The sequence below is a fragment of the Larimichthys crocea genome, chromosome XIV (genome assembly GCF_000972845.2).
Source record: "Larimichthys crocea isolate SSNF chromosome XIV, L_crocea_2.0, whole genome shotgun sequence".
In the NCBI taxonomy this organism is placed as follows: domain Eukaryota; kingdom Metazoa; phylum Chordata; class Actinopteri; family Sciaenidae; genus Larimichthys; species Larimichthys crocea.
Window position 1 is genome coordinate 831,420 of NC_040024.1, and position 27,305 is coordinate 858,724.

The following is a 27,305-nucleotide window of genomic DNA, read 5'->3' on the forward strand; positions in this document are numbered from 1 at the left end:
TTTGGGTTCAAACAGTTCAAAAACCGAGTATTTATTTGTAAATGTTTAAAGGATATACTAGCTTCCCTTTGTTTATTTATGTTTATATATTTAATTTTTTCATTTTTTTTATTTTATTTGTGGCGCTCCACAGAATCCCTTACGCCTCATGCGGGGGTGTCAGCATCGGCAGACAGAAACTCACAAACTCACAGCAGCTCCGCCCGGAGGAGTGTTTCCTGAAGCAGAATTATTCAATATGAACCGTGATCGACACACGAATGAAAGAGAGGCCGCGACACACAAATGAAGACTGGAATACACGGCAGTGTCCCGTCTACTGATGATTGTTTTTACTTGGCCTAGCTCACAAAGTGATGAGTCACACTTCGGTGTCTCTGACCTGTGTACGGCATGAGGCTGCGTTGGCAGGTGGCGGTGAATCATCTGTTTGTTATGTGTGTTTCCTGCTTCCTTGTGGAGACACGCACACACGCTGAATGAATACAAACATTGTACATGTGTTTGGGGAAAAAAAAAAGTTGGACCAGGAAAACTTTTGCATAATAACCTATAAACAACAACACCTCCAAACTGTTCCCTTTCTGTCAGTGTAAAGAACATTTTAGCCGTGTGACGTCCACTTTCCCCCCACAAACAATCATCAAAGAAACATGTATGATCGGAATTTGAACCATTGGATCTGATCAATTATAAAAGTTCCACATCAGTTAATTATTTCAGTGTCACCATTTCCACCCAAAAAAAACAAACTTACAAAGAAATAACCCGTCTTGTGCCGAGGAAAGTTCCAGTTTAATCTCTCATTATCAGTTTTGGGATTTGTTTGTGGCGTTCATAGCACTGACATGTTGCATATGAAGTGACGTGTCTCATGTTTCCTATTGGCTAGTGTATTTATTAGACAGAAAACAGGCCCAAGTAAAATCATAAGCAGAATATGACTATGGCTAGATAGCACTTACCTGTTAACCAATCACTAACTGGGTAATTGTGCTTCTTTAAATGTTCCTTCAGTGTGATGATGGATGGTTGTCATTAGGCCATAGCAGGCCTCGAGCTATGTGTGTGTGTGTGTGTGTGTGTGTGTGTGTGTATGTGTGTGTGTGTGTGTGTATGTTAGCACTTGGAAGGTCAGGCTGAGGCGTGGCTGCCCTTAGATTTTGGCGCTCGTCATTGCAAAACTCAGAAACCTCAACCGACGTGGCTGACACGAGTCCCTCATCCAAGAGCCTCAGTCCAGATCCTCTAATCACACCACTGGTTTACTACAGCCCTGTGATCTGTGTGTGTGTGTGTGTGTGTGTGCGCGCATGTGTGTGTGTATCAAATGTCTCCAAGGCACATTCCAAACCCATCAACAATACACTGACTGAAATAGAGGCACTTTGCTGTAAACTCAAAGTTGCTGTGCGCTCTGCTAAATCAAAGGCCGTGACTTTGATTTTCAGACTGCTTCTCTCTCTCTCACACACACACACACACACACGTCATGTCATGTCATGTCATGTCATGTCATGTCATGTCATTTTTATGGTGCTTCTCTAATGCCTTTATGTTCCACTGCTTATGCTTTGCAGCCATGTTGATACTGCTAAGTATACCAGGTGCTCGGTTGGGATTGTTGACAGACGTAGCGTTAGCGTGCACTACAGCCGAGTTTGGAAATCAATGCTACAAACAGCACATGGACGCCAACTGCTCCTCAATCTTGTAAATATTTTCTGCCCCCCCCACTCCCCTTCTGCTTTGGATACCCCACAAGTCTGCTAGCATGTTATCCTGAAGACAGGAGCTCACGGGGAGTTATATCTATGAGTATTTAGTTCATTTTGATTCCCTGTCTGCTCAGCGTGGCTTATAACTGAGCAAGATGTCTGATGTCAGTAAATGTGAACCTGCTGGACATAGCTTAGCGTTGTGGGAGGGGTGGGGGGTGGGGGAACAGGTGGGGGGGGGGGTGTTAGGGGGGGATACAGAATCATACATCCGTGTTTGTTTTTCGCACCTTATACTTTGTTTTCTACTCTGTTGTATTCTCAGACAGTCTCCGCCTTGGTGACAGACATGCTGTACATAAATAATAAACCTCTGACAAACCCACAGTGACTCCGTGCTTTATTGGGTAAATGAAAGGAAATCAGACTTTACTGAACCTTGCAAGGGAAACTCACACACACACTAACCCATTCACAGAGCCCGAGAGCCAGATGCAAATTACTCTGCTGCGCTGTCGTGCTGTGCCTGAACGCCACGCTCCTGCAGCTACACAGCTATGGATACAGAAGAGTTACTGTCATGATTAAGACGACACACAATAGCTGCTTTGCATCGTCTTCTCAAAATGAAAAAAGCATAATGATGACGGGAATCTGTCTGCCTCAGTCAGTCCTGTTATTGATTTCGCTGATGTCCGACTGCTTATTAATGCACAATGAAATGTTCACTTCTTTTACATAGCTAAAAGCAATGCAAACTTTTGAGGTCTTTGCACTTTACTTGAAAATATTAATATTTCAAATGTTATACTTCTCTTTCTATTACGGTGATTACTTTTGTGTAACTTTGCAAAATCAGATCAGTAATATAAAATATGATCACTTATAGGTTGAGATGAAATAAAAAGCTTTGGTAGTCACAGAAACAAAGGTGCATATGGCAAGAAGGGGGAGGTGTGCCCGAGGGAATATCGGTTGGCCTAGGACGGGGAAGCAGGTGAGGTATAAAATTCCATGGTTTTATGAAGAAGTATGAGCAATGTGTGCTTCTAAGTTTGAAGTTATTTTTAAGTTTAATCTTTGCCTTGATACATATATGGTTTGAAGTAATCAAGAATGGAAAATATGGGAATTATGATATGATATAAAGTTTTTCAAAAATACAGTAAGAAGAATACTTCCAGAAGAAAAATATATAAGTAAAACAATAAAAACAAGCTAGACTTTAATGGTGTAACCTATGAAGATGGTGAAGTAAAAAGAAAAAGGCGTGAGCTTGCAGGAAAGGCCTGTGGGTTTCACTGGAAAACAGGCTCAGGCCTAGCAGTGCAAAGCTGGCTCAGGCTGAATAGTGCATGGGGTTATAATAGAACAGGCATGGCACAGGTGTGTGCAAATGCCTGGAGTGCCTGCCTCCAGTCTCTTCAGGGGCGTGGGTTCATATCCCACCGCTGCCAGGACTGGGGCTCACTCCATACAGACTTGTCTTGGATAGTGGCTGGTTCAAGTCCAATATGGAACAAAGGATGGTGGTGGACTGGTAGCTGGAGAGGTGCCAGTTCACCTCCTGGGTACTACCGAGGTGCCCTTGAGCAAGGCTCCTTAGTTGACCTTTGACCTCCTTAGTTGACCTTTGACCGCCCCCACCTACTCACAGGGCGCTGCTCTGGATGGCTGCCCATCACTCCACTATCTGTCTCCACATTTGCATGTGAACCACGTGTACATAAACGTCTTTTTGTGTGTGTGTGTGTGTGTGTGTGTGTGTGTGTGTGTGTGTTAATCAGATCAGTCTGTCCATGGGAGACTCGGCTTTGTTTGTCTGTGAAGATAATAAAGCTCACTACAGCAAACTTGATGCCCTGTGTTGCTTCTTGAGGATTGATACAATTTGACTGATTGGCGCTGGACTCGGTTTCTGGCAGGAACCAAGACTCCTTAGCTGACCTTTGACTCGTCACAGGGCTTGGGCTCAGTCTGTGTCAGCCAGGGTGGAGAACTGCTGACCCAGACAGTAGAAAGAGCACTTTGAGGAGCTCCAGAGCCCAACCAACATATCCTCTGTGGAGGAGGTAGAGTCTGAACACTTGGGGGATGCCTCGTCCATATCTCTAATAGAGGTCTCCAAGGTAGTCAAGAAGTTCTTTGGTGGAAAGGTGCCAGGTGTGGATGAGATTCACCACAAAATGCTGAAGGCTTTGGACATTGTTGGGCTATCTTGGTTTCCTATTGTCTCTAATCCTGTCCCTGATATTCATGGACAGGTTGTGGAGGTGCAGCTGGAGTGAGGAGAGAGTCCGGTTTGGGAACCTCAGTATTGTGTCTCTGGTCTTATAAGACCAGGACCTTTACCACGCACTGCGGTAGTTTGCATCCGAGTGGTGAAGTGGCTGGGATGAGAGTCAGCACCTCTAAGTCTGAGGCCATGTTTCTCAGCTGAGGTGGTTTGGGCATCTGATCCAGATGGCTTGTGGGAGGATAAGTCTGGAGAGCCCTGCTAATCCTGCTGCCACTGCCAGCCAATCGCAGATAAGCAGAAGTAAATGTATGTAAGTATGGATAAAATCTGACTTTTTTATTGATCCTGCAAAAAATTATGATGTTCATACTTTATACTTCAAATTAACTTTAAAGTAAGGGCTGGAAGACCACCAACTCCTCCTGTTACCATGTTGCTAATACTGCAAACTTGGTGAGGGATGACCTGAGCCCTTCCAACAAACATGCAAATCATAAAAGCATGATGTTGCAAAAACATGGGCGTGAAATGTATTTTGTTTGAGTGAGAAACATTTTCATAAAACATAGATTAACAGATCAACAGATTAGACAGCAGCAAATATAGAGGTAGTTCTTCCTCTTTGTGGTGTACATGGACACACACCAGTCCACAGACGCAGCATATGATGGAGAGGATCTTGCTGGGTTGTCTGTATCTCTCAGGTCAGTGAATTCTTTGATCAATACCAATGCTATTTATTGTGGCATGCTAAAGAAAAGTTTGATCACCTGACATTTAAAAAATGGTGTCGTCCTCAGGGTGCCACATTTTCTCCTCATGTCTTCTCCATCAGTACCACTTTGTTGCTGATCCTATGAACTGGACTGAAGCTCAGACCTACTGCAGACAGACGTACACAGACCTGGCCACCATTGAAAACACTGAAGAAATGCAACAACTTATCAACACAGTTCCATCTTCTAAACAAACTTCTGACGTCTGGATCGGTGTGTACAGTAATGTCAGCTGGAGGTGGTCAGACGGCTACAACGGGAGTGGAGCTGATTACAGAGACTGGGGAAGATACGAAGCAATATATTCTTATGATTGTGGTTGTGACTTCCAAGGTCTCCATGGAGCCCAATCCTTGCTCAACCTCATTCCATTCATCTGTAACATGGTATACCCTGCAAAGCATTATCTCTTCTCAGATAATGATGATTTTGAAGATTCAATATGTCATCTCAAAAACATTGTTCCCAAACGCAGGACACAAGCCGGATCCTCAATTTGTCGTTGTGGGTACAACATGACTTGGTCTGAGCTCAGAATATTGCAGGGAGAACTACAAGACCTGGCCCACTGTGAGGATACGGACACTGAGAAACCAGAACTCAAGGACTTGGCTAGATTGTGGACATGGTCATGGATTGGTTTGTTTAGAGAGAATTCCAGTTACTGGTCTGATGGGAGTAACTACTCATTCAGTAACTGGAAACAATCCTTTAACCCAGATTATTCGATCGGTATCTTATGTGGTGCTGCAGCCTTGGCTGATTCAGGAAAATGGAAGCTTTCACTCTGTGGAACTAAATTACCATTTGTCTGCTACAGTGTCCCTCCACCTCCTGGTGAGTAGTTTACTGTCCTTCAGTGATGAGAGAATTTACATTAAATAACAGTTACAGTCCAACCGGACTGATACAGAATTTTATTTCCACATCTCTGTGGAACCATTGTCTCTACATTTGATAGCCATTCGTGTTGTTACGTGACTTTTTCCTTGAAAGAAGTTTAGTGGCGTTACTTCATGCTGTTTACAAGGTTCATTATTAGAACGCAGGTCAGCTCAATTTATGCAAATGGGTAATATACTTTTCATTGCACTACATTTGAGTGATAACTTTAGTTCTGGGTTACTTTGCAGATTCAGATTAATATTACAAACTATAATTCTAATGGTTAACAGAAAATAAGCAGTCTTCAACTGAAATCCACTTTACCAGCTGGAACGGACAGACACACATCAATAACTATAATGTCATCATCAAATTCATTCTACATAATGAGGACTTTGACTTCTGCTCCTTTAAGTATATTTTGATGTTCATACTTTTATACTTTGACTTCAAAGTAAGATTTTGAATGCAGGACTTTGACTGAGTATTTGTACACTGTGGTATTACTACTTTTCCTCAAGTCAAAGATGTGAGTACTTGGGTATCACAGAACTAAACTCATGTTTTGTTTCTCTCCTCATTCTGTGTCTACACACCAGTCATGAGGAAGGTGGTGAAGCTGAGGATAAAGGCGAAGGACCTTGGATCTGCTGATCTGAATGACCCTGATGTGAAAGCAGACATCCTGAGAAAGGTGAAGCTCCAAAATCCACCCTGACACACGAAGCCATTCATAGAGCCAGGACAGATGTAAATGACTCAGAGAAGTTTGCATTTCTTTCTTTCTTTCTTTGGCTTGTTGTGTGCTGTGCCTCTACAGAGGTGGGAGGTGTGTGACTGTGAAAACCACATTTCTGCAGCTACACCACTCAACAGAGTCGAATGCAAAACAGCCACAGCTATGGATACAGAGGAGTTACTGTCATGTAAAGCCTGAACCATGAAACATTTTTTTTTAAACTGGAGTGTTTATTGAACCTTCTGGCAAGAAAAAAAAATCAATTTGCATATATGAGTTTTGATTTGTGTCATATTTGACACATCGGGTATTTGTTTATCTTAAACCACTAAAAATATATCAAACCACAACATTTTTAACCATTAACTTTCAAACATACAAATACATTTTTTTCCATGTTGCCCAACCAGGGCTGCTGCTAACTAATTTGGTGCCCTAAGCGTAATAGTTGTAATTGTTGTTGTGTCCTGTGTTAGTGTTGGTTTCTAGACTTCTGCACTTGTCTGGTCACCTTGTGTCTTCCTCATCACTACTGTCTGACTTTTTCTCAGTACACATTGTAGTACGAGTCCATTCCTCATCATCACCTCTAACTGCTCCATGTCACTCTGAATATCTCAATTTCTACTCTAAATATAAATAATGATGCCATTTAAACCTTGAATTACTTTACTTCAATAAGGAAAAAGACGTATGTTGCTGTAATTGACAGATTAGCAAATCAATTACCTAAAATACCCACTGTATCCATTTTGATACACACATTTTCAACAAGGTTTTACTATGAATTAAGTTATGAATATTAAGTAGTTTTACATTTCATCAGTTCATTAAATATTCCTATGTTACAATGTCTGCTTTGCATCGTCATGTCACCATGAGAAATAATCACTCCACACGTGGATATAATTCTAACTTTAGTGGTCCTGTGATCCCACTGCCATCACACAATGATTGTTATGTCAGGATCACTCAATAAAGAGACAAAAGTTTGTGTGGTGATCACAAAACAGCCTGTAGCCTAAAACTGTTCATGTCAACAAGTAAAAAAAAATCAAAAGTGTACTGATGTTCTAAAAATGGCTGCCATTTATGTTTCCCAGCTTCAGGACCGACTGGAGGCCAAAGGAGTGAGGGGAGTCACCCTGAAGTGGAGAGAGCAGCCTGATGGGAAAGTCTTCCACAAGGAGGAAAAAAAGAAAAGAAAGACTGAGCTCTGAAGCTGAAAGCTTCTTGTGTTTATCTGTAATCCATGGTGAATGTTGATTCTATCTGCTGATGCACAGAGTAGACTATTAGAACTGTAGCGCTGAAGCACAAATACATCCTGTAGAGCAGGGCTGTCCAAACTTCATTAAAGAGGGCCAGATTTGACAATGTGAAGATGCCCGGGGGTCAATACTAACATTTTAAAAATGAAAAAATGAACAAAAAACCTTACATACAAATGCACTCTATAACAATTTTATTTTCATTGTCACCATTATCTTTTTTTAATGACAATGTAACCAAATCTAAACCAATCAGGCGTGAACAAATCTAAAAACCAGTTCTGCCTTTCCTTCACATCTGAAGTCAGATAACAAAGAATAAATTGGAATATGTGAAACTTGCATGAAGTTGAAATCTGAACCCATGTTCATTCTAAAAATGACTTATTATGAGTAATGCACAAGTCTGTTAACTTTAAGTTTAAAACATATCACTCTTGTTTTCTCTTTAACAAGATCATTCAGAAGTAATATTTAGTGTCACATCTACAGATATATAACAGCGCAGTTAGTCCTTAGGGTTACGTTTAGTGCATTCAAAAGCTTCATTAAGTCAACCAAGAAAAGCCAAATCTGCCAACCATACAGTATCTGACAATCCTAGCAGCCCATAAATAATATATTCTAAAACTCAAGCTTCGGGCCGTAATTGGTCCCCGGGCCAGACTTTGGACATACCTGCTGTAGAGTGTCAGAGAAGAGTTGAATCCCTCATCATCAATATTACTGTGTGCAGTGTGTTCATGTAACTGAGTGTTCTTCACAATAAAACACATATATGACATGTGAATCAGTCAGTCAGTTTATTTTTTGACATACAGACAATTGTCAAGCAAAAGGCTTCATCAGAGTTTCAAACTTTTACACCGTGTACCACCTCAGAAAATATTATCCTCTTTATGTACCACCAATATTTATTTATTTTTAACTTTTTATTAAGCATTTTATTCATTTCACGTAACATTTCCTGACGTAGGACTTCATGTAATAAATTACAGCCAGTATGAGTTACAATATTAATAAACAAGAACACACAAAATACAAAAAAGAAAGAGTAAAAATAAATAGATAAAATCGTAAGAAAAAGTATATAGCATTAAAACATAAAAAAGGTACAAGAAATAGATTATTTAAATAACGAATAAATAATAATAAAAAATAAAAAGGTAAAAATGAAGATAACTAAAGAAATAAAATAACAAAAGTATTAATAATAACAACAACAGGCAGAGGAGACGATATCTATAGATGGTGGCTAAGCAAGATTTTCTAAAGAGGAATTCAAATAGGCATCTCTTTCCAACAGTATTCTATCACATCATCCCATCCATCAAACCAAATCCAGACAAGAGTGAGAGGTTGGGTCTCCACCCGGGACCTGCCTCTGCGGGTGGAGTCTACGAAACCGACCGTTCCCGATCCAGCGAATAATTAATCCAGCTGGCAAGACTCCAACTCCCACGCTCCATGCGGATTCAATCCAGTCCGTTGGCTCCGGCAGTCCCTCTCCCCTCCCCGCCATATGGAGATCCAGCTTTCACAGTCCGACGCCTGGTTTGGTAACACCGCCGTGAGAGAGGTCTCCAGTACCTGGTGGACTGGGAGAGCTATGGTCCAGAGAAGAGGTCGTGGTGGGTTCCGGCACGGCACATTCTTGACCCGCACCTCATCACTGACTTCCACCAACAACATCCCGATCGACTGTCCAAGACCACACCACCTCCTAGAAACACTCATCAGGTACTCGAGAGGAGGTACTGTAGAGGAGTTATAAGTTCAGTGTTCTCCTTATGTTATTTGTTCCTTGGCATCCTAGTATGACTCCTGTTTGATCTGGTTCTATTCATTTCTTAATATTTCTTTGAATTCTGGCATCCATTGTAGAAGTCAAGATTTTATAATCCACACAAAGTAAACTTACTGGGTGATAACTGGTACACTGGTTCCCCTCCTGAATGACTGTTGATATGGATTCCGACCATGAATTTGGGGGATCTCCTGATTTTAGTACATAATTATATAATTTACATAGTATGGGAGCGAGTTCATTTACAAATATTTTGTAGTATTCTAACCATCTGTTCCTGGTGATTTGTTATTTTCTAGTTTGGTAATGGTTTCTTTAATTTAACTTTCTATGATGGCTTTTATTAATAATAGTTCTGCTTCCTCACTCAATACTTTATTCAGTTTAAGAGGGCTTAAAAACTCAAACTAATTTTCTCTTCCTTGAATTCTAGTTCTTCAGCCCTATACAACTGTTCGTAATGTGTTGCAAATGAGTCTGATATTTTAGTTGGATCTGTCTCAATCTGACTGGTTTTTAGGTTCCTGATCTTGGGAACTGCACGGCTAGATTGGACTTTTCTGAGTTAAAGCCAGTAGCTACTAGCTTTATTACTCATTTGGTAATATTTTCTATTGCTATGTCTGAGAGCTCCCTCTGCCTTATATGTCAGAGCTTCATCCAGTTGATGTCTAACTTCATTTTGTGCTTTTACTGGCATCCCATACAGCTGAGGGAGAGACATTACCATCGTCATTTATAGTCAAGTATTCAGTCAGGGCTCCTTGTATTTCTCGCCTGATGTTTGTATCCGTTAGTAATGAGACATTAAGCCTCCAGTGTCTGAAATGGTTGTCTGCTCCTAAATTAATTGTCATGGTCACAGGGCCGCGGTCTGAGATAGTGATTGGCTCAATTGTACTTTTTTTTACTCTATGTAATTCAGTTTTTGATAAGCAGAAAAGGTCCATCCTCGAATAAGTCCCATGTACTTGGGACATAAAAGTGAAGTCTCTCTCATTAGGGTGGAGATGCCGCTAAATATCTACTAGGCCCAGTTCCTTCATCATATCTGATGGGGGGGGGGTTTCGCCCAGGGCGCAAATGTAGCCAGAACCGGCGCTGAAAGAAACAGAACAATGCAATTTCTTTAATTGTTCCAGATTTTTTTTTTCCTTTTGATGAAATTATGAATTCTGCTTATACTGTAATTCATAAAATTTAACTCAACCATGGTCCCATATACCTGCCTTCCTGTTGGATGTCAGAGTGTATCTAATCACTAACAAAGCGATACCCGTTACATGTGTCAGGAAAAACAAAACACAAAGAACAGTGTAGATAACACAGAACTGAACTTCCACCTCATCAATCTGACACAGTAGCTGAACTCTGACTGTGTCAGGTCCCTGGTGGTACTGGGGCAGAGAGGTGTGACCTACCCTCTCTGTGGAAAAAAACATATACAGTGCAAGTGTGAGCAATGTTGCACTAACATGTAAAAAAGGTCCGGGTATATACTCAAGCATAGCCTCCTTTGGACTATCTAACACATAACCTTATTTTAGAATATATATTTGAATAATAAAACCTAGAGACGCTTACAGTGTTCTCATATGTCCGTCAGTTATAAATAATGTGGGGCTACCAACCTTACCAGTGGTTTAGCTGAAACTAACTTTTTATCCATCTTAGTGGTAGAGCCCCTTTAGTCCCCCCTGCAGAATGGCATCAGTGTATTGTATAATGACAATAAAGCTACTTTCCCTTCCTGTATTTCCTGAGATATTTTTTTTAGACTTTTACTTAAGTAATATTTGGACTAAGCTACTTTTACTTGTATTGGAGTAAAATTTGAGTATAGGAGTATCTTACTTTTACTCAAGCAGTGAAGTTGTGTACTCTGTCCATGACGTCACAGGAAGTCCCATTTGTGCTTGTTACGTGACTTTTTCCGAGCCTGGAGAAGTAGAAAAGAAGTTTAGTGGCGTTACTTCATGCTGTTTACAAGGTTAATTTTTAGAACGCAGGTCAGCTCAATTTATGCAAATGATTGAGCTTAAAATACTCTCTGCTCCCCGTGGACTTCTGAGTCAAAACAACATCGAAGCAAACGCCAACCACCACCACACACCACAATTCAGAGGCAAATATTATACTTTTCATTGCACTACATTTGAGTGATAACTTTAGTTCTGGGTTACTTTGCAGATTCAGATTAATATTACAAAATATGATCAATTCATGTCCGTCCGTCCGTCTTCTTCCGCTTTATCCGTTTTTATCGGGTAGCCCTGGCTGCGCCTAGAAATTCTGTCCATAAAGGTTATGAACAGAACCGGTGACAAAGGGCAGCCCTGGCGGAGTCCAACTCTCACAGGAAACAGGTCCGACTTACTGCCGGCAATGCGGACCAAGCTCTGGTACCGAGAGTACAGGGACCGGATAGCCCTTATTAATGGGTCCGGAACCCCATACTCCCGGAGCACCCCCCACCGTATCCCCCGGGGGACACGGTCGAACGCCTTCTCCAGATCCACAAAGCACATGTAGACTGGTTGGGCGAACTCCCATGCACCCTCCAGGGCCGCGCTAAGGGTATAGAGCTGGTCCACAGTTCCACGGCCCGGACGAAAACCACACTGCTCCTCCTCGATCCGAGGTTCGACAATCTTACGGACCCTCCTCTCCAGAATCCCCGAAAAGACTTTCCCGGGGAGGCTGAGGAGTGTGATCCACCTATAGTTGGAGCACATCCTCCGGTCCCCCTTTTTGAAGAGGGGAACCTCCACCCCGGTCTGCCAGTCCAGAGGTACTGCCCCCGATGTCTGTTGTGGTGGTGTGATAACGGGTGGTATTCCTCCCCTTCTTCGGCCTCTTCTCCCCGGGTGTGGATAATCCCTAATAAAAAACCTCCCGCTACTGTGGTACGCTCCTCTTTCCTTCTCTCTTTGTCCCTGCTTCTGTACTGCAATCACACCAACCTGTCCTTTCTCATGTACAAAAAGTTTAAAAAAAAAACATAATCTCCAAACACAAGTTTCCGTCGTGCTAATGACCTTTTCCTGTTCCTACAAAATGGTTTTGCTGCAATTTTTGCTTCCCACACGCGGCCACAGGACCTCCCCTCCCCCCTCCCTCTCTCCCTTCCCCCCTCCTTCCCCCCCCCCCCCCCCCGACCCCTGCCTTTTGCAGGCCCAACCCCCCATCCAAAAGCGTTTACGCCCCCCCACACTTTCCCTTTTCCCCCCGCCCCCCCCCCCTTCCCCCCCCCCAGTCGCAGGGGGTGGATTTGTCACCCTGAAAGTGGAGAGAAGCAGCTGATGGGAAAGTCTTCCACAAGGAGGAAAAAAAGAAAAGAAAGACTGAGCTCTGAAGCTGAAAGCTTCTTGTGTTTATCTGTAATCCATGGTGAATGTTGATTCTATCTGCTGATGCACAGAGTAGACTATTAGAACTGTAGCGCTGAAGCACAAATACATCCTGTAGAGCAGGGCTGTCCAAACTTCATTAAAGAGGGCCAGATTTGACAATGTGAAGATGCCCGGGGGTCAATACTAACATTTTAAAAATGAAAAAATGAACAAAAAAAACGTACATACAAATGCACTCTATAACAATTTTATTTTCATTGTCACAATTATCTTTTTTTAAATGACAATGTAACCAAATCTAAACCAATCAGGCGTGAACAAATCTAAAAACCAGTTCTGCCTTTCCTTCACATCTGAAGTCAGATAACAAAGAATAAATTGGAATATGTGAAACTTGCATGAAGTTGAAATCTGAACCTCATGTTCATTCTAAACATGACTTATTATGAGTAATGCAAAGTCTGTTAACGTTTAAGTTTAAAACATATCACTCTTGTTCTTTTCTTTAACAAGATCATTCAGAAGTAATATTTAGTGTCACATCTACAGATATATAACAGCAGCAGTTATGTCCTTAGAGGTTAACGTTTAGTGCATTCAAAAGCTTCATTAAGTCAACCAAGAAAAGCCAAATCTGCCAACCATACAGTATCTGACAATCCTAGCAGCCCATAAATAATATATTCTAAAACTGAAGCTTCGGGCCGTAATTGGTCCCCAGGCCAGACTTTGGACATACCTGCTGTAGAGTGTCAGAGAAGAGTTGAATCCCTCATCATCAATATTACTGTGTGCAGTGTGTTCATGTAACTGAGTGTTCTTCACAATAAAACACATATATGACATGTGAATCAGTCAGTCAGTTCATTTTTGCATACAGACATTGTCAAGCAAAGGCTTCATCAGAGTTTCAAACTTTTACACCGTGTACCACCTCAGAAAAATTATCCTCTTTATGTACCACCAATATTTATTATTTTTAACTTTTATTAAGCATTTATTCATTTCACGTAACATTTCCTGACGTAGGACTTCTGTAATAAATTACAGCCAGTATGAGTTACAATATTAATAAACAAGAACACACAAAATACAAAAAGAAAGAGTAAAAATAAATAGATAAAATCGTAAGAAAAAGTATATAGCATTAAAACATAAAAAAGGTACAAGAAATAGATTAAATACGAAATAAATAAATAAATAAATAAAATAAGTAAAATAAAAAGGTAAAAATGAAGATAACTAAAGAAATAAAATAACAAAAGTATTAATAATAACAACAACAGGCAGAGGAGACGATATCTATAGATGGTGGCTAAGCAAGATTTTCTAAAGAGGAATTCAAATAGGCATCTCTTTCCAACAGTATCTATCACTCATCCCATCCATCAAACCAAATCCAGACAAGGTCAGTGAGAGGGCCACCCGGGACCTGCTCTGCGGGTGGAGTCTACCGAACCGCCCGTTCCGATCCAGCGAATATTAATCCAGCTGCAGCTAGACTCCAACTCCCACGCTCCATGTGGATGCATCAAGCCGGTCCATGAGAGTCCGTTGGCTCCGGCAGTCCCTCGTCCCCTCCCCCGTCCATCAATGGAGATCCAGCTTTCACAGTCTGACGCCTGGTTTGGTAACACCGCCATGAGAGAGGTCTCCAGTACCTGGTGGACTGGGAGAGCTATGGTCCAGAGGAGAGGTCGTGGTGGGTTCCGGCACGGCACATTCTTGACCCGCACCTCATCACTGACTTCCACCAACAACATCCCGATCATCCCGTCCAAGACCACACCACCTCCTAGAACACTCGTCAGTACTCAAGAGGAGGTACTGTAGAGGAGTTTTAAGTTCAGTGTTCTCCTTATGTATTTGTTCCTTGGCATCCTAGTATGAATCCTGTTGATCTGGTTCTATTCATTTCTTAATATTTCTTTGAATTCTGGCATCCATTGTAGAAGTCAAGATTTATAATCCCACAAAGTAAACTTACTGGGTGATAACTGGTACACTGGTTCCCTCCTGAATGACTGTTGATATGGATTCCGACCATGAATTTGGGGGATCTCCTGATTTTAGTACATAATTATATAATTTACATAGTATGAGGAGCGAGTTCATTTACAAATTTTTGTAGTATTCTAACCATCTGTTCCTGGTGATTTGTTATTTCTAGTTTGGTAATGGTTTCTTAATGATTGTTATGTCAGGATCACTCAATAAAGAGACAAAAGTTTGTGTGGTGATCACAAAACAGACTGTAGCCTAAAACTGTTCATGTCAACAAGTAAAAATGGCTGCCATTTATGTTTCCCAGATCAGAAAATATTAGCATGTACCACCATTGACATTGACTGAGGTTCAAATTCAGCAGTGTAGACCAACTCTGTTCTCTATTCGACAGTCGCAGAGAGGGCGCAGCGAGCACTAAGTCCACGGCACCGGGAAGTGGCGAGGTCAAGGCAGGAGGGTGCTGTAAAGCTTGCGGCTGGAGCCATGAGGCATCTTCGCCCCCGAGCCTTTCCGTGCCCGGCAGAGGCCAGAGGCCGTCCCTGACCCGCCGGGTTGAATCCCCCGGGCAGACTGCGCGGAATATACCGTTGTGTGAGTGGATGAAAATTAGCAATTTTGAAAAAGGCCATGTTTAGAGGGATTGTTTGGGATCGTTAAGTGGGCCACTCCAATTGTTTAGGCGGGCCGGATGTGGCCCGCGGGCCGTAGTTTGGAGACCCCTGGTCTAAAGACTTTTAAAGAAAGACAGTGTTCCCTGCTACTGCCTAGTGCAGTCATCTGTTATCAGAAGTGTAATAAAGGACACATAATCACAATAAGATTGTACTGCGTTTGGGTCTTTCTGATCGGTGACAGTACAATCTGGCCAAGAATGGACCCAGCACACAATCCTTCCCCGCTGAGCCGTCTCGAGAAGATTGAGGGCATCCTTCAACAGCACGAGGCCATGATGACCGCTGCCACAATGGACAGATGCAGCCACGTGACAGACACGTGCCCGGTGGTTCCCGAAGGCTTCAGCATAAGTGTGTGAATGTGTATAAATGGTTAGCTCATAAAACTGATGGGCAGTTGGCAATACCATCAGTGTATGAATGTGGGTGAATGCGATATGTGCTGTAAAAACACTTTGAGTGGTCGGAAGACAAGAAAGATGCTAAATAAGTACAGTCCATTTATCAGCACTCGTAGATCAGAGAAAACCAACAGACATACAAGTTATGGGAGTGATTTATTCCAGGATGCAAGTTGAGTGCACTACACTCCCTGATGAGGACACACAATTGTTTTTAATAGCAAAATCAAGAGATCAAACAAACCAGCAGAAAGACAAAAAGAAAAACGGTGTGGTCAAAATTACATGATCAGTGTAGCTGTGAAACTCCTTCACTGTTCTATCGGAATATCACGATTCCCACGTTCCCCTTGGTTAAAGGGGACATTGATACAATGACGACACATCACTAGAAAACTAAGAACGAGTTGAACATGAGCAGAATATGTACAAAATATGAATTAAGGTGTAATTCTGAACGAGTGAATGCGGTCTGCTGTTTGTATCAAATACAAGACGAACCGCGGGGGGGGCGTGATCTTGGCGGTAATGATAGAGTTGGTTGTCTGTGAAAAGTCTTTAATCCAAAGACCTTTTGATTTGAGTCTGTGGACTTGTTCAGTTGCTGCCCGGTTCGTGACAACAACACTGCGTACATCATTAGTGCAATCAAACAAACGAAAAAAGACTTCAGCAACAGGCAACAGAAACAATAACCAGTGTTTACACAGATGACCAAAAAAAAAAGAAAAAAAAAGACGTGTATCAAAAATATTCATATACATAGTCGTCACTGTGTAGATGTGAGTATCTTGATAAGTTAACAATGAAGACCATCAAAGTATCTTACTCATGAGATTACACTGAAAGTATTGAGCATGGATACACGTGAAGCAGGCAATGGCGTTGAGGAAACTGGAACCAGTGAGATTTTTCAAATTCAGGAAACTCAGTGAAGGGTCACTCCAAGAAAAAAAAACTCAAAACAAACCCCAAACAGAACAGAAAGAAAAAAAAAAGCTGTATACTGTATTTTGGTAGCAGTGTAAAACACTCACACACGTCAAAGGGAATATGTACAAAGTGGAGATTGTTCATATTTACACATATACATACGACAAACCAAACCTTTAAAGGAGACATGATTCCACCGTGGGCTACGCCTAATATAGGCTGATACAGTAAAATATATCAACTACACCTTCCCTCCATGACGGCGACCTTTTGTCTCCAGGGGAACAAGTCTGCTTTTGACCTCTGACCCCACAAAGTGGGCGGAGGAAGAGGGGTGGGTGGGGGTGTGGGATCGGAGGAGGAAGGGGGCGTATTTATCAGAAATAAATAAAAGTCGACAAACGGGTAATGTTACCGAGCAGATTCACACCTGCCCTTTCAGGCACCGTGGGGACAGATGATGAGCTCCTACAATAGGTGGCGCCGGATTTTCTATTAATGCCTCTCGACAGACTTTTGTAAATGTGCGAGCTGAAACAAAGAATACAAGGCCGTGACTGAATATTCTGAAGAAGCTGAGCACTCCAAGTACCTGCGAGTGGGAATTTTAAGAAAGTGCAACACCACCCTCTTGTGTTTGCATGGGAACACTTGCAAATTCACAAGGGTTGATCATATCCTACATTCCGTTGAGAGCATATTATTGCCTGTGAAGAGAAAGAGTGTCGAGCAATTGGGAGTAGATAGATAGAATAAAACAAAAAGGGGGGGAAGAGTATGAATAATTAATTGGACTACCTTTAATGCACTCTACCCTTTAACACACTGGCCTTCAGCTGCCAGGCCAGTTTCAGTCCAGTGCAGTGAGTCATGCTTGCTGATTCTGAGTGACAGAACGTGACAACGTACACACAATTTTTTTGTTGTTGTTTTTTTTTTTTTTTTGTTGAAACACGGATGAGTGAGTGTCCTTGGTGCGACGCCATCAAGACCTCCATCCTCACCGGGTATCAGTGCAGTTCTCAAGTGGCTGGTGTGGGAAGTAAAAAGGGGAAAGGGTGAGGGGGTTGTAATGATGTAAAACACATTAGATAAAGCAGAGTGCAGAGAAAAGGATGGACGTGAAGGAGACGACCCTCAGCCAGGCTCAGCCACAAACCCCAACTGACCCCCGAAAGAAAAATGACACAAAAGCTGGAGCTGAAGGCTTGAGGAGGCCATGGAGTGGAGGTGAAGTGTCCAAAAAGAAGAGGAGGAAGGGAAAGGAGAGAGGAAAGAGAAGGAGGAAGGCAGAGTGGAGTCCCTGTGCTCGTTAGCTGGCTAGGCTAGGCTAGGCTAGCTCGTTTAGCGTTGCCATGGCAGCCATCAGCTGGTCAGGTAACTGTGTAGTTCTCTGGAGTTGATGCTCAGGACCACACCCGAATGGTTGCCTGGCAACAAGAGGGAAGAAGAAAACAGGACAACAAGCAAATAAGCAAAGATCAGGACACACAGTGGCCCTCTGATGTTAAAGGTACTCTGTGTCATGTGACCTGTAATGGTAATGCAATGATTATATAATAATCAGTTCTGCTCCAAGGGCCTGGTTTATAACTATAATCATTTTTCAGATGAAGTCTTTAAAGAAATAAAAAATACAAACTTTAATACTTTCATCGAATAAACGAGTGGTTTTTAGATTAGTTTAGCTTGTGACCAAAGTTATTCTAACTAATTAATTAGTAACTAACTAATCTTTAGTTTTAGTTTTTGTCACACAACAAGCGTGATGAGGCTTTATGGCATATGTTTATTGAAAGAGAAAAGAAGAAAACTTCAACTGATTAAAAACTAAAGTGAAACAAGAAAAGTGCTGAAATGCATTAAGAAGTCAATTATCCAATAATTCGCAAAAACAGCAAAGATTAGCCCCAAAAAATCAAATCAAAAAACAAAACAAAACCTAGATACAGACTTATTCTTTTTTCTCCCAATATTGTGATCCTTGGGAGGGTGTCCGGCCCTTAAGTTTACTAAACTACCAAACACTATTCTTAGTAAAATAACGCAAGCAGTCCATTATCAAATTTGTTGCTGATTGATTTTGTGCATTATGTAAGTGTCTCCACAGAGTACCTTTAACGTTCATATCAGCTTGACAGCCATGCAGAATACGTTTATATATATATATGTACGTAAGCCCCTTCAGTGTTGGTCCCGCTTAGATGTAGTGGCAGATAAAAGAGTAACTTGTGAAAACCTTAAACTAATAAAAACGTTTTTTGTTTTACCTCCATCATTATTCACTTCATTATTTGATTCCGTTTTATTGAATACTTTCCATTTCCCACCATGAGCAAGCGCTTGGCGACAGTGGCAAGAAAAAAAACTTCCTTCTGAGAGGCAGAAACCTCAATTGTAACAATACAACAATTTACATAAGTTAGTTTATTGTAATAGATAAGAATAAATGAATTCTTATTACATCACGGTTATAATTATAATATAATTATAATTATATCACATTGTTAATATCACAATAAAGACCTCTGTAAAACCTTCCACTACATCCCAGATCACAAGGCCTTTCATCGCCATCATAAGCATAGCTATCATGTCATATTGTAACGTTACATTACGTGACGTGACTAGTGTGACGTGACATAACGTAACCTTGTTGCCATTGGAAGATACTGTACATTACTTTTGAAATGAAAAGCATGTGTCATCATAAGCAAATACTAATCACAATGATCTAATTTACCATTATCCATGATACATTTGAGACAGAGATATGAGCTCGTCATAAAATATCTTTAATTTGGTGACAGTTATTACCTGTAAACAGCTGTCTGAATTCACACTGCAAACATCTGTTTTTTCAGACTTTTGAACACAAGATATAATAGTTATGATATGATTTCAGTGTGCTTGCACGATGACCATAAAGTGCCTGGAGACCAACCTTTGAGGCAGAAGTAAAGATCTGAATATTCATTTCAAAGCCACGGGGCTTTAAGTCTTAATAGTGATAAGGATGAGAAAAGGGGAAGTAACCTCCAGTACCTTGGTGTGTGTTAGCTGCTGGTGTTAGTGGCTTGGGTTTTAGTAGCAGTGGTTAGTGGTAGTCCTTATAAGGGAACGGAAGGCGGGGCTACCTCCTGCGTTACCTAGAGTCTGCGAGTCCAGGTCGTCGTCAATGAACTCCTCGCCCTGGATGATGTGCTGGGTGTCTTCACTGTGATTGACAGGGCTGGTCATTTCCTGCTCCTTCTCATTGTGCATCTGGGCGTAGACGTTGCGGCTGCCCGGAAGCTTCCTGAAAAACAGCGGGGGATAGGCATCCTCAGTCCTAAGCCAAGGACTGTGGGATTTGTTGTTTTTGTAAGATGGGGCTGTAGTTTTGCACTGCATGTTTTAATTCAAGTGACTTTTTGGTGGACGTTTGTGTTGGGGACACGAGGAGGAGGTGCTGCCGGTGTGTTACCGATGTGAAAAGAAAGCATGCAGTGATCACATACAGTAAATCATCAACTGTGAATCTTTATTTTCAAGTCAGTTTTATTTACAACAGAGGTTATCTCACGACACTTTCCATATAAAGCAAGTCTAGACAGTCCCTTTACGATATTATTCAGACTTAACAATTCCCACCATGAGAAGTTATGGGCTGAAATATGTGCCACCAGAAACTGAATCTGAATCATTTATATTTGAATTTGAATTGCTTAACTTGAAGAATTGCATTAAAAAACTGAATTTAAATCACATAATTTGAATTTGTATTGTTCAATTTGAATCAGCACCTACGTGTGTGTGTGTGCGTGTGTGTGTGAGTGTGTGTGTGCCACGGCAGTTGCCGGTGTCTGGATCTATTACCACTGCCCTGCCACGGCAACTGCTGCTGTTATGAATGTTTGTTTTTATTTAATATTTTATATATACAGTCATCAGAGTTGTATTAGACTCGCTGGCATTTACATTACGTGATTTCTGCATTATTTTGCGACACTGACAACTGCCATGGCACACACACACACACACACACACACACACACGTAGGTGCTGATTGGCCGAAGAGGCGTCCTGTGTATCTGCGGTTGATTGATCTGCCTCAACTACCTGGATGTTTGTCACAGAAAACTGAAAATGAATTTTGAGAAGTGAATTTGAATTGTAAGAATCTTGTATCCACTGTGGGCATTGTGAAGGAACTAAAAGAAATTATTCAAACTCAACTCAGAATCAACTTTTATATTTTATTATAAATAAATAAAATAATTTATATATAACATTTTAGTTTATTTAGTGTAATAAATACAATCAAATTTTATACACTAAATTTGTGTACTAAAATTTTATTTTTTATTTCATAACAGAGGTTAGTTCAAAATGCCTTTTTCCACAATGGTACTTATTATTTTATGTCAAGTTTGACTTCTTAATTCAGTTTTTCACTTTTTACTTCATACGGTTACTTAATGCCTCTCTAATACCGCCCCTCTCAACTTTCAACCAATCATGTCCTTTGCCTCCAAAGCTAGCAAGCTCAGCAACTTTTTCTTTTTTATTTGTAGAGAACAAATAATTGATCCCGACCTCATCTGTCTGGGCTGACTGACATGTCAGAGCTCTTTTAATGACCAAAGCTCACCTTTTGAATTTGTAGAGGATGAAGGAGCCTGTGGCGATGATGCTGATTAGGAAGATGACTGCTAGAGCCCAAACACCTGGACCTCCGGCAGCCCCGTGGTAGCCTGGAACGGTGATACAAACACATAAACCAACGAGAAATACGAGAAATGTTGTAACAGGCAAATCTTGTAGTGTAGTAGTGTAGCGAAAGAAGTCGAAAACTGCAGGAGTGAAGGGACAAACGTGGTAGAAAGAAGTTCAAAACAATGAACTGAGCTTAAGTTTCTCCTGAAAAAGTCACCCTCCACAGAAAGAAGACCATCTTAAACTCAATAGAGGATAATCAGGTGGATGAAAAAGCATGGCACGGACAGATTTAAACTGGATAAGGTTTGGATTTGTTAGGAATCGAAGAAAGGAAAAGGCGCAGGAATAAAAAAAGTAGTTGAGCTTGAGTGCATCCATACAGAAAGCTGCAGGATTATGGTTCATGAACGCACCAGTCTCTCCTGTTGCAGCTGTTGAGTCATTAGCAATTAGACCTAGCCCTTGGAAATAAATCAATAACATGCAATTATCATTTAAAAAAGACATCAGAAATTGCTGTTTTATAAAGCAGACTTCATGGGAAAGTAATGTAAATACCACTTAAATATACAGTACCTGCATTCGGGTCAGCTAGCATCACCAGCACCTGTAGACCTCCTCGCACCACAAAGCTGACGTTGTTGTCGTTGAAGGCCTGCACGATGGCCGGAATACGCTAAGGATAAGAACATGTAAAATGAATTTAATATTTGTGTCTCTTGATTGAAAAATATAGCACCCTTGTGATCTGTGTATATCCAAAGAGTTTTTTTATTTGCACCTTATCGACAAACATGCTCCTCTTGGCTGGTTTGCTGTCCACAGGGAGGACATACAGATCAGCAGTGGTGGGGAGGCCCGGCTTCACCACCGTCACCAGGGACTCCTGAGGGACACCTGTGATCTGAGGCCAGACGGTTAAAAGTCAGCCACAATCTTAAAGCTGCACCAGTCAATATTTTTATATGTTAACAACGGATCTAATGACAATGTGTAATATGTAAGGGATCAGCGGTGGTGATGAACCAACTAGGTTCTATCTCACAAATCTACAGAGGCTTTTTTAGCCTCTTTAAAGACATTGTTTTTGTTCCTCAGCACACAAACTGCTCTCATCAAGTCCAAGTCCAGCCATATGATAGCAACTGTGATGAAGTATCACAATATATATATATATATATATATATATATATTAACCTTTCTAGGAAAACTGTGTTGAAATCATTATTCATTTTTACAGTGCGTTTGTAGTCCGGTAACTTTAAAGTCCTACCTTAGCCAGTATTTTGGTGACCACCTGGCCAATGTCCTCTCTCCACTCTGGGATGTTTGGATTGAACTGGTCCAAGTTCGTGCTGAAGCTCAGAGGGATGACCTGGAAGTTATCTGGGATCAGACAGAATGGGGGAATAGTTAGCAATGGTCACAGTCGTGAGCGCAAAAATTGAGAAGATATTGCAAACTGGGTGCTGAAGAGTTAACAGCAAATATAATCAGTACAACACACACTGTATGCGCACAGATGTGCTGAGTGGACAGGTGTTGGGAGGTGGGGGGCATATGTGGAGAAGTCAGTGTGCACATGCAGATGTGCATTGTTAGCATTAACAGATGGAAGCAATGCCCTTCAACATGGATGTACAGAAAACAAGATCCATTTAAGCAGACATAGACCATTAGTGGCTTACTTCAGCTGAAGTGTATCCCAGTAATTAGTCAGACCTCAATCTTACATTACTGTACTGTACTGTTAAGTGGACAACTTGATTCTTGATGAGAACCTTATTTTTTACATTTACTGACAGTTTCAAATTTACGTGATTTACCATCTCACGTGTAGAAATCATCATGCAGAAAATACTTTCTTTTCTATTCATTCCTGTAATTTAAGGGGGGAGGTTCTTTTGAATTCCGTTGTGTTACCATAGACTCGGACTGTCCTGGTATCCTGCACCATGGATCGGCCGTTAGAAGCCTGGACAGTGACTGAAACCTCTCCTGTCTCCGGGAAACGAGTCAGAAGGCTGTTCTGCAGAGTCAGCGTAGGCTACAGGAGAAAGGCACAGCAGTCAGATGAACAGTGTCTGAAACGTCTGGGGTGACAAGATGGCCTTCCTTTATGACATGATGTCATCTTTACTTAAAACAGTTATAATCTACAATTATCACCTGATTTTGCTGCTTTACTTTGTAAACTGTGGAACATATAGCAGCTAAATAGCAAGATATTTCTCTCATGAGTTGGTAGGGACCAAAAACAGAGCTAAAAGAGTGGACCTGTGTTCACCAGGTGGCCAAATATGACTACAAATTAATTATCATGTTGCTCCATAATGACTGAAGTGTACACATCTGTTTGCTAAGAACTTTACCATATCAACTTGTGTTCACAACTTGTTTCTGCTGCCCCCCAGTGGCAGTTTAAAGCCACAATAATCTGGATGCATTGATAATCATCCTCCACACGTACCGATAAACACACACACAGAATTAACACTAAACCATGCAATTCAATTCCCCACAGCTCTACAGAGCTTTTTAGCTCCACTGAGCTCTTTATTTTGGTTTTCCTGCCAAAATAGAGCAGCAGCAGGCAGATATTTTAAACCAAAAAGCTCTAAAATAGAGCAGCAGCAGGCAGATATTTTAAACCAAAAAGCTCTAAATGAACCAACTGTACACTACTGAACCGAAAATAAAGTTGACATCTAGCTGGAGCAGCTAAAGATCTCAAGTTCTAAAGATCTAAAGTTCTCAAGGGTTGATAGCAAAAACAGAGCTAAAAGAGAGGGAATACTAGAGTTGGATTCTTCAGGTGGAAACAAACAACTCGAAATGAATGCTAATGCTGCTCTCTGTTACTACATTTATTTCTTTTGCTAATATCTAAGTAATAACGACTTCATAAGGTGAAATAACATGTTTTGCTTCCTCAAAGTGGCCAAAAAAGTGTTCAAGTGTATTAACTTATTATATTTTGATGTTGTAAGTCTTTTACCCGCAGGTTGTCTCCTATCCACCAATAGAAGACAGTCAGGTTGGCCTCAGTGGGAAGAACTACAGCTGTCAGATTGATCTCATGGTTTCTTCCAGCGATGGGAACCACTTCCAAGTGGACTTCCTGTAGAGGGGCTATATGAAAAGAAAACATCATTCATAAAATTACAAAGCCAACAACTTTTCTTTGAAGTGAGAGGTGTATGACCTGGTTCCTGAATGTTTTTGCAGGTCGAAGTCACATGAGGGTAGTACAATATCTGGGGCCAAACCTACTATAATCTTTACACAATAAAGGGATGACAGCTCAGTGAACCTCCTACAAGAGTCTTTATTATCAGCTTAAAGAAATAGAATAGAAAGCAAAGTAAAAGGCAAAATAAAAGATAAGAACATCCAATCCCCACTGACTGGAACACTGTAGATTTGCCTCATATGATAAAATTCAGATTGTCAGACCCAATCAGTAGGAGGGAATCTTTTCTACCCGCGAAATAAAAAAAATAAAAAAAAGTTAACCAAAGAAGTGAGTTTCAAACGTGTCTCCTTAACAACAGGGGCTGGAGCAAGACAGATCAGAGAAGAATGAACCAAAGTTTTTACCGTCTTTATCTCTTCCTGCCATTACAAACCAAAATTTGCCCAAAGGCGTGCACATGTTGCTGACATGTTATGTGACCGAACGTTTCCGTTCACCAGCTACAGGTGCTTTTCATTAATTAGTCTATACGTACATTTCAGTTCTTCTATAATCATGTATCCTGCTGATATTTACAGTGAAAGCTGTTTAGATCATTTTTTTAGTTGTGCACATTCAACATCATTGCAGACGTGTTTTAACTTAAAATCTAAGTGACCACTGCCTTAAAGCTTTAGGTTAAGTCAACTGATACTGATACTGCTTTGTTTGACTCATCATGTTTGAGTCTGATCACTCATGCACTACATTGCCTAATAAACTATCTAAAAATTAAGTTGCTGCCCCAAGTGAAGAACTTTAAGCATCTCAGGGTCTTGTTCATGAGTGATGGAAAAAATGGACCGTGAGATGGACCGACGGGTTGGTGCTGGACTGTTGTGGGGAAGAGGAAGCTGAGCAAGGCAAAGCTCTTGACCTTCCACTCCATCTATGTTCCTCACCTAAAGTAATAAGCTTTGGGTGGTGACTGAAAAGAATGAGATTGTGGATACAAGAAGCCAAAATGAGCTTCCTCCGTTGGCTGCCAGCTGAGAAGGTTCAGGCACCTGATTGGGATCCCTAGAACCTCCTGGATGGACTACATAGCGGCATCTAGCTTGGGAACACCTCAGGATAGTGAAAAATGTCTCGAATGCCCTAATAAACCTAGTGCCACCACAGCCCAACCCCCAACCATTATTAGTAGTCGGTTCAGATCAGCAATGGTCCTGGTTAATGTTAATGTGTTCAGGTCAAACCCAGGAGCAGTGATTTGTACCATGTCTAAACAGGAACTTGCCTGTTGCACAGCTGCACCTTGGATAATAAACTTTGACACTTGATTTATTACTTGGGTTCCACGTTGGTGTGATTGACTGTGTTCAACACTGGAGGCCGACCTGTGACTTGGATGTACATGGTGGCCTCGTCGTGCCCCGCCATGTTCCAGCCTTCACCGTGACCTTGTAAACTCCGGGGTTTTCAAGCGATGCTGGATGGCCTCATCTGTCACCGTCAGGTTCTGGTAGATGGCCCGAAACCCACGCCGAGGTCCACCTGGTACTTTGTGCTACTGGTGTCGCCCCTGTTGGATGGAGAATGAATTTCAGCAGATCCAAACGAATGGAAAGGAAAGGAGTAGCAGACAAAACAACAACTCCTCTATCCCTGTTCCTGGTGAACAATGAATGTGATGTCGTCACCAGGTGCCACCGCCAGCATCTGCCCCTTGATGCCGACCTGCAGTCCTTGAGGGGGCAGCAGAGGGCAGCTGGCTGCTTGGCGCTCTGCTGCTTGTTCAGTCCCCCCTCGCAAATGTTAGAATCACCTTCCTGTAGCTGAAACCACAGCAGAGGGCAGTGCAAGCGTAAGAGTGTGGGGGGGTGGATTAAAGGAAGAGAGTTGCTAATTCCCCCTGCTTCCAAGCTAGACCAACAACATCCTGATTTGAGCTCAAAACCAAAGCAATTTCTTTAAGTCTGCACAGATGTAGAACCTACATACTGTGTAACAAATAAAACTCAAACTCTCTCTGGGTGTTTGTGTTTTTGTACAGACCCAGTGCGGACTCGTGGTTTGCCCTAGATGGCAGTCTTCAGGTGGTGAATCTGGACATGCCAGAAGTCAGCGAAGCAGCGTTTTTCCTCCATGTTGGAGCGTTCAAAACCATAGTCACTACACACACACACACACACACACACACAACACCAACACACACACACACACACACACACACACACCACACACACAATAAGACAGAGCAACAGTGAAAGTAAGTAGTAAGTACTGATTTGAAATCTAATACACTTAATATACTGTATGTTGGATGCATTAGCATAAAGCACTGAGCTCCATATAAACCAGTGGGGTCACTTCTCACCAGTTGAAGTCTTTCTCGGAGCACTGACAGGGTTTGGTAGTGAGAGCCGAGGTGTAGCTCTTTCCTTTAATGCAGAACGCCGTGTCCTTCCTTTTCCTGAAACTCCGCTCCTGACCCAAATGCACAATTCCCCTGAGGGCGAAGTGAGAATTCAGAATCATAGATGAGCACACATGTACTGTGTGTGGTGTATGTGTGTGTGGGGCATTACCTGCAGGTCTGTGAGCTGCCAGGAGTCGTAGTCAG

At 41.6% G+C, this 27,305-nt stretch overlaps 1 protein-coding gene and 1 long non-coding RNA gene across 4 annotated transcripts in view; one reads left to right on the forward strand and one right to left on the reverse strand.

The window, feature by feature from the left end:
- The first annotated feature begins 5,389 nt into the window (after window positions 1-5,389).
- Window positions 5,390-7,786, forward strand: LOC104922460 (uncharacterized). Its single transcript, XR_003463753.1, has 3 exons — window positions 5,390-5,570; window positions 6,218-6,312; window positions 7,461-7,786. It is a non-coding gene; the product is annotated as an uncharacterized LOC104922460 (long non-coding RNA).
- Window positions 7,787-16,406: 8,620 nt separating this feature from the next.
- Window positions 16,407-27,305, reverse strand: part of sorcs2 (sortilin-related VPS10 domain containing receptor 2) — a 326,326-nt gene continuing 315,427 nt past the window's right edge. The window contains exons 20-28 of one of the 3 annotated variants that reach the window (XM_019270713.2): window positions 24,503-24,636; window positions 23,428-23,551; window positions 22,778-22,890; window positions 22,286-22,408; window positions 22,081-22,180; window positions 21,918-21,965; window positions 21,437-21,539; window positions 19,953-20,146; window positions 16,407-18,233 (exon numbers count right to left, since the gene is read on the reverse strand). In XM_019270713.2, coding sequence (XP_019126258.2) covers window positions 18,169-18,233; window positions 19,953-20,146; window positions 21,437-21,539; window positions 21,918-21,965; window positions 22,081-22,180; window positions 22,286-22,408; window positions 22,778-22,890; window positions 23,428-23,551; window positions 24,503-24,636 — 1,004 coding nt within the window. In that variant the 3' untranslated portion in view covers window positions 16,407-18,168. Of the gene's footprint in view, window positions 18,234-19,848; window positions 20,147-21,436; window positions 21,540-21,917; window positions 21,966-22,080; window positions 22,181-22,285; window positions 22,409-22,777; window positions 22,891-23,427; window positions 23,552-24,502; window positions 24,637-27,305 lie in introns of all 3 variants that reach the window. The other 2 variants (XM_027288043.1, XM_019270716.2) reach the window with 2 other exon arrangements.